The sequence below is a fragment of the Oryzias latipes genome, chromosome 11 (genome assembly GCF_053564925.1).
Source record: "Oryzias latipes strain Hd-rR chromosome 11, Olatipes_Hd-rR_3.1".
Taxonomy (NCBI): Eukaryota; Metazoa; Chordata; class Actinopteri; order Beloniformes; family Adrianichthyidae; genus Oryzias; species Oryzias latipes.
Window position 1 is genome coordinate 5346927 of NC_136247.1, and position 13161 is coordinate 5360087.

General features: G+C 38.3%; 2 protein-coding genes across 2 annotated transcripts; both read right to left on the reverse strand.

Annotated features, from left to right (window-relative positions):
- Positions 1–4376: 4376 nt before the first annotated feature.
- Positions 4377–9740, reverse strand: rrm2b (ribonucleotide reductase M2 b). The gene is made up of 9 exons (XM_023960188.2): positions 9485–9740; positions 8776–8940; positions 8459–8575; positions 8190–8323; positions 6211–6305; positions 5987–6120; positions 5127–5231; positions 4909–5022; positions 4377–4733 (listed from the first exon to the last, which is right to left on the reverse strand). Exons 1-9 carry the CDS (start codon positions 9530–9532, stop codon positions 4581–4583), a joined length of 1065 nt encoding a protein of 354 aa, XP_023815956.1. The 5' UTR covers positions 9533–9740; the 3' UTR covers positions 4377–4580.
- Positions 9734–12121, reverse strand: LOC110015983 (nuclear transport factor 2). Its single transcript, XM_020707357.2, has 5 exons — positions 11953–12121; positions 10640–10749; positions 10487–10558; positions 10282–10380; positions 9734–10121 (listed from the first exon to the last, which is right to left on the reverse strand). The coding sequence occupies exons 1-5, from the start codon at positions 12050–12052 to the stop codon at positions 10005–10007; spliced, it is 498 nt and encodes a 165-aa protein (XP_020563016.1). The 5' UTR covers positions 12053–12121; the 3' UTR covers positions 9734–10004.
- Between the last annotated feature and the right edge of the window lie 1040 nt (positions 12122–13161).

A 13161-nucleotide genomic window follows, 5' to 3' on the forward strand; every position in this document is an offset into this window, starting at 1 on the left:
TTATAAAGAAGTTTTCATTTATCTGCAGTTTTTACCTACTCGACCGTAAAGATTAATTTCCTCAAAAAACATTTCTAAAAAAAAAATTAGAAAATGTCATTTTTATCGGTTCAAAGGAAACCAAAGGGCAACAGAACTTTAACTTGAAGTGCATCAAGACAGAACTCTGGGCTGGACTCAAATACAGAGTTTAGAGCTTTTAATCTCAGGTAAAGGCTTTTGCTGTGGCACGGGATAAGACCAGACACACTGGCACAGGACAAAGGGAGACTAGACTATTTCAGACATGAGGGAGGGAATCACAGGTGGAAAGAATCAGGGAGGATTAGACAGTCACACCTGAAGGGAATCACACCAAGGCAGGAAGTAATGAGGTCTGCAACAAGAGGAGACTTAAGTGTTTCAAAATAAACCAGGAAGTGCAACACGAGACAACACAGGTGGCAGACATTGACCAAACGTACACAACTCAGGACATAACATAAGACTGACGAGACACAACAGTGTGGTTGTTGGGGCCTGACAGGCTGGTTTGAGGATTTCACAAACTGCTGATCTACTGGGATTTTCACCCACAAGCATCTCTAGGGTTTACAGAGTCAGAAAAATAGAATATATCCAGTGAGTTGCAGTTCTGTGGACAGAAACGCCTTGTTGATTTCAGAGCAGAATGGACAGACTGGCTCCAGCTGACAGAAAGACAACAGTATTTCAAAGAACCACTGGTTCCAACCGAGGTCTGCAGAAGAGCATCTCTGAACACAACATGTCCAACATTGAGGCAGATGGTCTACAGCAGCAGAATACCACACCAGGGGCCACCCCTGTCAGCTAAGAACAGGAAACTGAGGCCACAACACACAGACTCACCAAAGGTGGACAATAGAAAAACGTTCTCTGGTCTGATGAGTCTCATTTCTGCTGCAACATTAAGATGGTCGGGTCAGAATATGGCCTCAAACACATGAAAGCCTGGATACATTCTGCCTTCTATCAGCAGTTTACATTGGTGTTTGTGTCATGGTGTGGGGGATGTTTTTTTTTTGCACACTTTGGGCCCCTTAGTACCAACTGAGCATGGTTACAACACCACAGCCTACCTGAGTATTGCTGCTGACCATGTGTATCCCAGATCTGAACCCAATTGATCACCTTTGGGATGTGGTGGAACGGGAGATTGGCATTATAGATGTGCAGCAGACAAATCTGCAGCAACGGTGTGATTCTGTCATGTCAAAATAGACCAAACTCTCTGAGGAATGTTTCCGGTACCTTGTTGAATCTCTGCCACCAAGGTTTAAGGTAGTTCTGAAGGCAAAAGGGGATCCAACCCGGTTCTAGCAAGGTGTTCCTAATAACAAAACAATTACAGACAGTAGCGGTTTTAGGCACGGGCCATACGGGCGATCGCCCGGGGCGGAAAATGACGGAGGGGCGGCGCCAGCGGCTCAGCTCTTGTAAAATACTTTATGCACCACTATTGGTTTACTTATATCACAGAGTTTGGCTACGTTCACACTGCAGGCTGAAACGACCCAATTCCGAATTTTTTGCCCCTAAGCGGCCCAATTCCGATCTTTTCATGACAGTCTGAATGACACAGATCCGATCTTTTCAATTGCGACCCAGGCCCCGTGGGTTTGCCGTCCTGATTCCGAATTGTAGCCGTTCTTTTCAATTGCGACCGCCGTCTGACCGGCCAGGCGACTTGATTCCGAACTGTACGTCATCGACACGCAACAAACGTCATCAATTTGCGTTGAAGTAGGCGGGAACGAGAACGTAAACATCAACCATGGTGGACGATGCTGCTGAGATCAGTCAGTGGAAGGGAAGGGAGGTCACTGATTGGATTAATATTTGGGCTGATCGCTCTTTCCAGGCCAAACTCCAGGGCTCTTATTGCAACTGGGCGGTTTTTGAAAAAATTTCCAGATAAATGGCTGAGCGTGGTGTTGAACCTTTCCCGCGATGACTTTTTTTTCTTTCTCCCCGGCCTTTCCGACCGTGCTCAGAAGCGCGGGGGACCCGAGGCGATCCTCCTCTCTGTTCTGATCCTTAGATTCTCCAGAATGGGTTAATAAAGAGTCCATACCATTTATTTTGGGGGAAACCTTCTTTTATTACCGTCATCCGTAACACACAACATGAATGCGCGCCCACACTGCCCCCCCCCCCCCTATTCTCTATCGCGGCACGCGCTTGCACACACACACACACACACACACGGGGGGGGCGCGGCCCCAACACATACACATTCCTCTTCCACTACAGTGGGTCCAGACGATCCCGACTCCATTACCTTCTTAAAATGAGAAGATTGTAATTGTGTTGCTCCTTCGTGAAAATAAATTTAATATTACAAAAAGAGCTCCGCTTTTGACAACACTGTTGTTGACATCCATTGTTAACGTTGGCTCCGCAAACAAGAAGTGACGTCGTTCACCGTTGAGTATTCTTCTGGCTTCTGCGCATGCGGGTCTCGTTTGGGTCGTGTCACGGTCACACTGGAGATCACAAAAGTTCGGATTTACTTGGAAATGTGAACGGTCTAGCAAACAATTCGGATTTTTTGAAAAAATCCGAATTGAGCATTAAGCCCTGCAGTGTGAACGTAGCCTTTGAGAAGTAGACGCAAATGTGTGTGAGAAGGAGATGGGAGGGGGCGCGAGGTGAAGAAGGAGAAGGGAGGGGGCGCGTGGTGAAGGGTGCAGGCTGAGAGGTGAGCACGGAGCGCAAAACGCATGCGCAAACCTGGCTGGATCTTCTTCCAGGGGGGCAACGGTCGCGGGCCGCGGCTCAGTGCTTGATGAAAAAATAAAAATAAAAATTGCGCCGCCATGTAGCGAATTGGCGCCCCTGGAAATGTTTGACGAACGGGTGGGGGGGGGGGGTATGAAAAAGGTATAAAAAAAATCATGCTTTTTTGGTTATTTTTGTGTGAAATGCCCAAATAAAAAATGGGAAAACAAAAAAAAATTCTTCACTTAGATGACAGTTGGTTTAGTCGACAGACTTGATACCTATGTCAGGACATTTATGCTAAATGCAGAAACATCTGAAATATGGAGAAAAAAGGTCAAAGCTGGTGCCCAATTTAGAAAGAAAAGAGAAGAAGAGGAGAAAAGAGACAAAGAAAAGGGTATTATCGCATAGCTGTGATGGTAGCATGCTGCTGATGCTGCTGTTAACTTTTCAAAACTCCAGTTGATCAAGTCATACCTGAGATCACCAATGTCTCAGGAGCAACTCACTAACCTGCTGTTGTTAGTATCAATCATTCAGGGGGGGAGCAGATTTCATATGATGACGTTATTGACAAGCTTGCATCAGGAAGGCCACAAAGGTTAAGTTTTAGTTAGTGTTTTCTGTTCTTAGTGCTGCAGTTACATTTATTCTAGTGTGTTATTAGTGTGATTTGTAGTTTATAATATTTATTTCAGATTATTTGTGTTTATTAAATATTTCCTAACTGTATTTTCAGTTACAATAAATGGACAAAGTGACTCTATTGGGGGGGGGGGGGGGGGGCGCCAGAGGAGGGTCTCGCCCGGGGAGTAATTCAGGGTAGAACCGCCACTGATTACAGAACAGTAAAAGCCCTCACAATGTGTACATGTGGCCAATCTTTTTAAAAACATAATTTTACTACAAAGCCTAAAAAACCAAAAATTTGAAAACTCAGAGTTCTATAAAGAAGTCTTCAACATCAAAATAGTAAATAAAAAAGTACACAGCTTTATTTTCCGTCTGTTTCATCCTTGCTTCACTTTCTTTAAGTTAAAAAGAGCACAGTGCCCCCTGGTGGTTATACAGTGAGATTAACTCAATTCATCTGTCAAAAACTTCCAAAATAAGAGTTTGGACAAAACACATGAAATTAAATATTTAGAAACTAGCAATATTTTTGGAAGAAATGACACGTAATGGACTTTTGAGATTTGCACTTTGAAATTTTGTGTAGTTACATCAAAACAAGTAAAACTTTATGTCTGGAGAAACCCAAAAGTTAAAAATACTTGGAAATTCTTGTAAAATGGACATTCTTTTTATAAAACACACAAGTCGATGCTGTTAAGTGTACCAAATAAAGGGACCAGTGAGTGTGTACATGGTAAAAAGAAGAAGAAAATAAGCCAAAGTAAATAAAACTACAAATGTGCAAATACCCCAGTATATTTATGCATTTATTTATTTACATCATGTGATATATTTCTGAACAAAAAAACAAAAGTCATTTTGTTGATTTATTTTAAATTTATTTCAAAATAAAAGTAATCTGGGGGTGATGAATCTTTTACTTGGGGTTTTAAAGTTAGAAAACATTTAGGAAGCTTTGCTATGATGCACGTAATAAATAGAAAGAAAGGAATCAGTAAGCGCTGAAAAACTTTATTCTCTTAACACATAAAAATGTGTTTGACATTTTATTAACAGTGTAGTATGTCACTAACAAAAATAAACTGAAAACTCTGACTTTTGCAGTTGGAAAAGTTGAGTTGGGACTTGTTCACGAATGTTGAGGAACAAAAGCAACCCTTTTAAAATGAAGAAATACCTATTGAAGTGTCTTCTGTGTTTTAAAAGTCTGCATCAAGAGTGAATTCCCCGTCCAACATATTCGACATCACCCCAAATCTCTGATATTCTGCTACTCTTTTCTCAAAGAAGTTGGTTTTCCCTTCAAGCGAGATTGACTCCATAAAGTCAAATGGGTTTTCCACTTTGTAAACCTTGGAAGAAAACGGGGAAAAAAAGGTCAGGAAAGGGAGTTCTATGCGAATAAGACAATTATTGTAATTTGAATTACACATTTCTAAATTAAATTTACATTTTAAACTTTCAAATAAAGTCTATTCCTGTAACCTGTTTGTAAAAGTTCAGCTTTAACTGTTTTACTAACATTACCTTGTCCAGGTCAAGATCGGCGAGCAGCCGGTCAGCCACAAACTCAATGTACTGCTTCATGAGGCAGCAGTTCATTCCAATGAGATCGACCGGCAAGGCCTCCGTGAGAAACTCCTGCAGCATCAGATGGAGGCGATCCATGAACCGCTTTTACAGATCTAATTCTGAAACGTATTCTTTGACATCCATGTGGAGGGAGTAAAAAAACGGAAACTGACCTGTTCGATGCAGACGGCCTTAGTTATGATCCCCCTGACCCGGTCCTCTGACGGCTTTTTCACCAGGTAGCTGTACAGCAGGCAGGCAAAGTTACAGTGCAAACCCTGAAAAAACCCAGCACAAACACAAAAAAGATTATTTATGTATTTATGAAAACTATAATAACAGTTTGTTGTAAGGGGCTTTGTTACTTCTTGTAGATTTTTTTCCTCTGTTTTACTTCTGCAGATTAGTGAGCCGTCCTCTGATTTACAGTTGAAATATCAGAAATCTTTTATTTTTTAAAGAAGTTACAGGTTTCACTTGAGTAAATTATAAACAAATACTGATAGATAAAATATTTGAAAGATGAATAACCTGGAAATTTAAAATCTAAGGACACTGAAATAGGGAAAACTATGAGAAGTTCAGGACTAGCGGATCAATCTTTCCTCAGATTTTCTATAGTAAAATTCAGAAATTTGGGTAAAGAACTCAGTGTTATAATCTGTATTTCTTTGATAAGGAAGGAATCCTGCAAACAGTGACAGAAATGCTTGGAAATATTGTTTTATTCTGTAATCCTGGAGTTATTTTTCTATAAAGGTTTGAACATTGAGACGTTAAACAAGAGGTAGAACTGTGAAAATGTTCACGTCTGTCTGGGAAAAGTGTAAAAAGTGTTCAGTGCTTTACAACCTTAACACATCTGTAAGACTTGGCAGATTTGACCTATTGCAGCTTATTTAACCCCACAATAACCAAGGGAAAGCTGTTTTTAACTGAGCTACCATGAAAATAATCCTGCCTCTATACCAGTAACCTTACTTAAAACTACAGTGAAAAGTTCCTTTTCATAGAATAAGAACATTTTGTTGACCTCATCCCTGCTGATCAGCTCATTGGAGTAGGTTAGACCGGGCAGGAGTCCTCTCTTCTTGAGCCAGTAGATGGCAGCAAATGACCCAGAGAAGAAGATGCCCTCCACAGCCGCAAAAGCCACCAGTCGCTCTCCTACCATGACAGCAGTTAAACCCGACTCACCATGATAGAAAAGTGCCTTTAAGCTACAGAAGTTCTGGGTTTTTTCCTGGACGTCCTTACCGAATGTTGATTTGTTGTCGTTAATCCATTCGAGCGCCCAGTCAGCTTTTCTTTTCACGCAGGGCATGGTCTGAATGGCATTGAACAAATAGTCCCTGCAAAAGAAACAATTATTGGTGATAGATTACCGTAGAAGAAGATCTGAAAGAAGTAGATCTGTATTTCACATGTTAAAGACTCACTCAAATCAAAATTGGGTTTTTAACATGTACCTGTGGCATTTTTCCAATGATATTCATATATACATATAAATTAAGATTAAAATTGATTCTGATTGATTGATTATTGATTCATTCAAATTTTTATAAATAAGGAGCGAAAAAAAATGCAGTTTGACAAATATTATATATATTATATTATATTATATTATATTATATTATATTATATTATATTATATTATATTATATTGTATTTATGGTGCAGAAAATACACTGGACGGGCCACAAGCTCCCTGCTGCGAACCCCCCTTAACAGGGAAGGGGGGGGGGGGGGGTCGCACCACGCCAACGACCCCGCTCACAACTCAGAGGGGAATTTCTGATTAACACTAGCTGCGTTTACATGGACAAAAGTAATCGGAAAGAACGCCCCTGTGACGCCTGGACCCTGCATGGCGCTTCATACTATTCATGACATTAATAAAAGAACGTTTGGAAGATCGTCTCGTATATTACAGAGCTGCTGCATAAATGTATGTGTCAGCAGTTTGTTTACAACGGGACTCATTTCCTCTTCCGGTATTTTCAACACTACTGCGCATGCCCAAATGATTTATTCCGACTGAAAGTGTGACCATGTGAACGTTTGTTCTAATCGGAAAAAGGTTTTCTGATCCCATGTGCACGGGTGAATTTTAATCCGACCATTGATCCAATCAGATATTTTACTAATGTAATAGTGTCACTCTGCAGAAAGTATGTCCTAGAAAGGCTTTCTGTGTGTGTGTGCCTAAAAACAGCATCATCGTAATTAAAAAACCACTGGGAATGCTTTTAGGGATACATCAAAAGATGATGGGAGTACAACTTTGAACATCCTGAATCGATCATGGAACATCTAAAGCTCATTCAGGTATTTCTAAATATTCCTGCTGCTGCAGATTTAGCTGTAAAAAAAAAAAACAACAACCGATAATGACTTGAAAGTCACGTGTGTGTGCTCTGAACTCCAAGGTTTTCGAGTGCAAGACATGACGGAAAAGTTATTCTGATTAAAGTAGACAAAGGATTCAACTGCTTTTTCATTTTCAGTGCCTTGTGAAAGTATTCTGCCCCCTTGAACTTTTCAACCTTTTGCCACATTTCAGGCTGCAGACATGAAGATATAAAACTGTAATTTTTTGTGAAGGATCAACAACAAGTGGGAGACAATCATGAAGTGGAACGGAATTTTTGGGATATTTCAAACTTGTTTAACAAACAAAAAAACTGAAGTATTGGCACTGTAATGGTTTTCACTTCAATGTGAAGCCATTTTTACAGCTGTGGAAATGTTTACCACTGGGAACCACATTAAATAGTATCATCTGTCAGTATAAAGATACGGTTTGTCAGCTGCACAGCAGACGAAAGGAAACAACTGAAGGGCTCAAACAGTCACACTCACAAATGTGCACTACTTACAGATTTTATCTCTTATAAAAAGACACAAATACAATATCAAATATTTTATTATGATCCCCAAATAAGTTTATTTTTATCTGAAATGCTTTTTGTGCCACTTTTGGAAAGTCTGTTTGGAGACTTTCAGTGTTTCTTTAACGAATAGCAGAAATCCTATTTAATTTCTGGCTGATTAGAGTAAAACACAGTTTACTACAAACAAGCTTAAAGTTTGAGCAGATGTGTTTGGCTTTATAGGTGTAACTGACTGCTGTGATAAGTAAAAGTAGGAATAAAAAGAGAATTACAGCTGCAATGGCAAACCAAAACAGAACAAACTTGTCCATATACTGTATGAAACGATGCAATAAGACTGACCTCTCCTTCAGGTCCCTGATGTAAGTGTTGATGAGCAAACTGTACATCTCTGAGTGAACGGTCTCGATGAGGATCTGGAAGCTGTAGAAGGAACGTGCTTCAGGGACCTGAACCTCCAGGCTAAACCGCTGCACCTGCAGCAAAAACAGTTAACCCACATTTGGTTAACCATGTTTCATTCCGCTGCACATCTTGCGCATTGAAAAAAAACAAAACAAACTTTTTCTCACTCAAACAAAACCGAGGAGCATCCTCGTCCCCAATCTCACCAGGTTCTCGTTGACTATGCCATCGCTTGCAGCAAAGAAGGCTAAAACATTGGAGATAAAGTGTTTTTCATCAGGCTTTAAGCGATCCCAGTGCACTAAGTCTTTGGATAAATCAACCTGAGAGAGGAAAGAAAAGAAGGTGCAAAGGACACTTGGATCACTGCTGTTATATCTCTTTAAGATGGTGAATTGTTGTCAGAAATAACACTAAAAACCACTTAGATAAAAATACATTAGAATCAGTGGTTAGAATGAATTAAAAAAAACAAACATCAGCATAAAAAAATGCATATGCAAAATCCCAGCAGCTGCTGTACCTCTTCCACCGTCCAGAAGGAAGCCTGGGCCTGTTTGTACATTTTCCAGATATCTGGGTACTGGATGGGGAAGATGACAAACCGTCTGGGGTTTTCTCTGAGCAAAGGTTCGTCCTCGGTTTCCGACCCATTCGGGCAGCCGGTATCGTTTTCTTTCAAACCGTTCTGGGGGAGAAAAAAAAGGAGTCTATTATAGAATCTACACTGCTGGGACCCTCCTTTTAAAACTAAGGTTTCGTTTAATTACAAAACAAACCACTGCGCGTGCGCACAAGTAGCTTTCATAACAAAACCTCCGAAGATTTTTTTTTAAACCTCATAAGAAATATATTTATAAAAAAAGGACATTTTACAAGATATTTTCTACTACAGAAAATAAACATATTACCGTTACAATATGCATTTAGCTCCTTATTTAAACAAAAGCCGTTTAAAGGCACAGCAACTCAAATTTTATTGTTTTCGACTACGCTATAGTTAACAAGTGTCGAATCTACAGTCAATAAACGGTTTCACTGAATAACCTTAAACACCACATATAAGATTAAAATAAAGAGGTTCAGCATAGAATTCGTGACGCATTATATACTAGAGGACGGATGTTATATATTCTACAATAATTGGGAAACGATTGAGAGATCGGCCAAATCAACACAGCGAAAACATTAAATTTACTCTTTTTTTGTTTAACTTTAAATAGTTGACTTACACTGATATGATGTGCATCTTGTGAGGATTTCTTAACGGTTGGCGTCATTTTCTTGTTTCTTCTCCGGCTAACTCCGTCCCATACCCATATTCCATTAGGCTCTGTGGTTTAAATTGGTGCTAAGCTGTCAACCACTGAGCGCCACAGCGCCCCCCAGCGGCCACACACAGAACAATTCCCTTAAACACTACCTAGATGGAACAACATTATAACCAGGATGACATGACACACACATATATAAATACCACCTTTCTAGCAATATTAATTTTTTTATTTTATTTTAACAGCTTCTATAATGACAAAAATTGCATAAAAGAACAACTCTGTGGAAAAATGAATGACACATTTGTTAGGTTTGGAATGGTGGATACAATACCATTAATTGAATTAACATTTTTTTTTGCCCTTTACACTCTTTACTTGATAAGCATTGAGAAACTTTACATTTTTTCCTCTTGAAAGGCAAGGATAACTAAAAAAAACAAACAATGCTGTCAATGACTGAACTAAATCCACATTGCTACACTGGAATGTTGTGAATCCCCAATCGAAACACGTCGTTTGTGCAGACCCATGCATTGTCCTGGAATTTCAGCATGAAAACCTGATGGAAGGCCATGGGTGGATCATCGTCCGCCTGTTGCAGAATAAGTTGAGTGAGATTCTGATTAAAAAGTTCCCTGCTCAAATCTAATCAGATTAAAGTGTTAAAATAACATTGAGATGAGGAGTAAACATTGGACAAGCTAGTTTGGATCAACAGGTTGTTTTCAGATTAAATGGACAAATCTGCTTACTTGTAATTGTCCGAAAGCCATAATGAGGATGCAGTTATCCATTGTGGGTTGGAAGTCTTGTTCGGTGATTACGTGTTTGATGCGTTTGAAAGGCAGGCCCTGTGGATTTGGTGAGAAATATGAAATAGAATGCATTACAATGCTGGGAATATAAAGGGGATCATCTTTTTATTTTTTAGTGAGCCATTTATTAAAGGATGCTTACTACTAGTTTTGCAGCGATTGCTTCCCTGCCTTGAACTGGAGATCCTTCCCAAGTCAAACATGCAACAGGAGACTACGGAATATACAAATAACAATAAATAAACTGAATTTGGTCCCCCATGACCAGATGCCAATGTAACAGTACTATACTTACATATAAGTTAGCAATGTCCATCCTGTTGGTGTTATCAAATTGGTTATAATACTCCTGGATAAAGCTCTCCCCAATCTTTTGCCATATTTGTTTTTCAGCCATGTTTGAATCTTTTTGAAAAGAAAAAAGTTATGAGAAAAGCAGTTTGACAAAAGAACTACAGATCTTATTCCTGTTACATTCTATTACACAAACTATACAGTAAAACGAGGTATAAATACAAGAAAAAGGATTTGAGGTCCAATAACCTGGCTCTCCTAGATTTTAGATTATTATACAGATTAAGTAGTAGAAAAAAACAAGATGGCACGTCGATAAAAATTAACCTCAATATTACATACAAATAAAGACATAGTTAACATTGTTTTTGTTTCTCTATTAGAGAAAACAGGATTATTATGGATTTTTTTAAATTAAATTAATTACTATTGTAAACTTAAAGTTTTAAATATAAAAAAATAATTTTATTATGATACAACTATTAATGACGTGTCAAAACTAGGATCTAAAAAACGATGATAGCATTATATTCAATGAAAAACAGTCGAAGCCCACTGAGAGGACTATTATTGGAATATTGGACTATATAAATAAAATTGAATAGAAACGAACAATCTAGAAAAACAAGGCATTCTAACCCTCCCAAAGTAGGGACAAACTGAGTATCACACATGACATATAAAATATTAAGTCATTACAAAGAAGAAGAAAAAAAGGGGTTTTGGAGAATCAAAACTGATCCCATAATCCAACATAAAGCCATTTTAGTGTTAAGTGGATGAAAGAGAACGAAGCAGATGTCTTTTATTTTGAAAATATTTCAAACGTTGTTGCATTCACGGACTAGGCAAGTTAACAAAGGACTAAAAAATGGAAAGTATTTATCTATCATTGTGTCCATCTCTAATATTGTATATGGTAATGTCAGAACCACTGAAAGGCTAAAATAATACAACCTGAGACTACGTCCAAACGTCTAATCCGTCCTAAAAAACAAATTATATTTTCAGAACTGTTCTTTCGCTGACATCCCATAACGGAACTTAAAGAAAATATTTTTCACTTTTAAGTCGATATTTATATTTTATAACTTGTGTATTTAGTGGATTAGAGTCGCACAATGAAGTAAACGCGTAGTTGTTAACATGAACATAACACGAAAAGGTGAGGTCAGTTGTTGTCTCGGAGTCATTCAAATCTCCGTTTAAACATAGCTTTCGTTACACTAATCTTAAGAATATAAAAGAAAATTAAACTATACAATAAGTTTCGAATATAGTAGTTACTTTAAACAGTTTAATATGTTTACTTACTTTTTCCAACGGTGGGAAAAAAAACGTGCCAGACCTGCACTATTTCCCGCTTCCTTTTCGGTCTTCTTCTGCTGCGAGACGGGCTGTTGGCAGAAAACATTCTATCTCAATACCGCCACCTACCGGTCAGAAGGGTTAAGGACAACTTCAGTCTGCTCCCCTTTTTCCGTTTGTGGCTGTTATTTATTTATTGAAAAACGGTAATGTCCTTTTTTAGGTGCTTGTTTCCACCTAAACTTTTTTTCTAAACGAGTGAAGATGTAGAACAGGGGTGTCAAACTCATTTTCACCGAGGGCCACATCAGCATAGTGGCTGTCCTCAAAGGGCCAGATAAAACTTATACATGTAACTAAATGTAAAGAAAAATAAATGTAACTACACCTTAATGTTAAAAAACTCATTTATTTGCTATAACCTTTTAAATTGACAGTTACAGTTGCATAGAAAACATATGTTTGCTTGTTACTCTAGTATAAATCCTTCTAAATTTTGTCCGCTTATTAAAACCCACGATCAAAGTGAACAAAGAAAAATTACATAAAACTAAGCTAGAAACAACATGTATTATAGTGTAACATTTTACGAAAAAAGGCTGCACACAGCCTTACATCCAACTGATGGTTTGATGACAACAATTTGTCTGCATACACACATAAGATCTGAAAACATTGAATAATCACAACAGCAGCTACACATAAATAATATGTTATCAACTAAAGAAAAATGTTATTTTAAGAAAAACTTTATGCTCTCGCGGGGCACATAAATTAACACGGCGGGCCACATTTGGCCCCCGAGCCTTGAGTTTGACACATGTGATATGGAACAATCAGAAGCAGTAGAATATTAAGATGGCTGATGGATTGTTCATAGCTTTTATTGTTCTTTATCCTAGTATTGCCTATTTAATATTGTGTCAATTATTAGCTGCATATCCCCCCCCCCCCTCCTAAGATTTCAAGATTTTACTATGACAACTCCTACTTTTTTCCTTTATATCATTACTTAATTAAAAACACATATGTATTACTTAGTTAAAAATATAGGTTTGGCTGTTTTTAACCCAACTGCTAGGTCAAGAAGGAACTAACTTTTTGCTCGTTAATTCTAACTCGAGAATAAAATAAAATTCAAGAAAAAAAGCATGAACTTGATAAAAAATTAGAATTGCTACAAAAAAGTAACCTAAAATATATCCTAACAAGAAA

Coding starts and splice junctions, on each gene's coding strand:
- LOC110015983 (XM_020707357.2), bottom strand. CDS start 12,052: ATGTTTTCTGCCAACAGCCCGTCTCGCAGCAGAAGAAGACCGAAAAGG. Junction 10,559..10,639: donor TGGACATTGCTAACTTATAT/GTAAGTATAGTA, acceptor TATATTCCGTAG/TCTCCTGTTGCATGTTTGAC. Junction 10,122..10,281: donor TGGCTTTCGGACAATTACAA/GTAAGCAGATTT, acceptor ATTCTGCAACAG/GCGGACGATGATCCACCCAT.
- rrm2b (XM_023960188.2), bottom strand. CDS start 9,532: ATGACGCCAACCGTTAAGAAATCCTCACAAGATGCACATCATATCAGT. Junction 6,306..8,189: donor ATCAGGGACCTGAAGGAGAG/GTCAGTCTTATT, acceptor TTTCTTTTGCAG/GGACTATTTGTTCAATGCCA. Junction 6,121..6,210: donor CGACAACAAATCAACATTCG/GTAAGGACGTCC, acceptor CTGTCATGGTAG/GAGAGCGACTGGTGGCTTTT.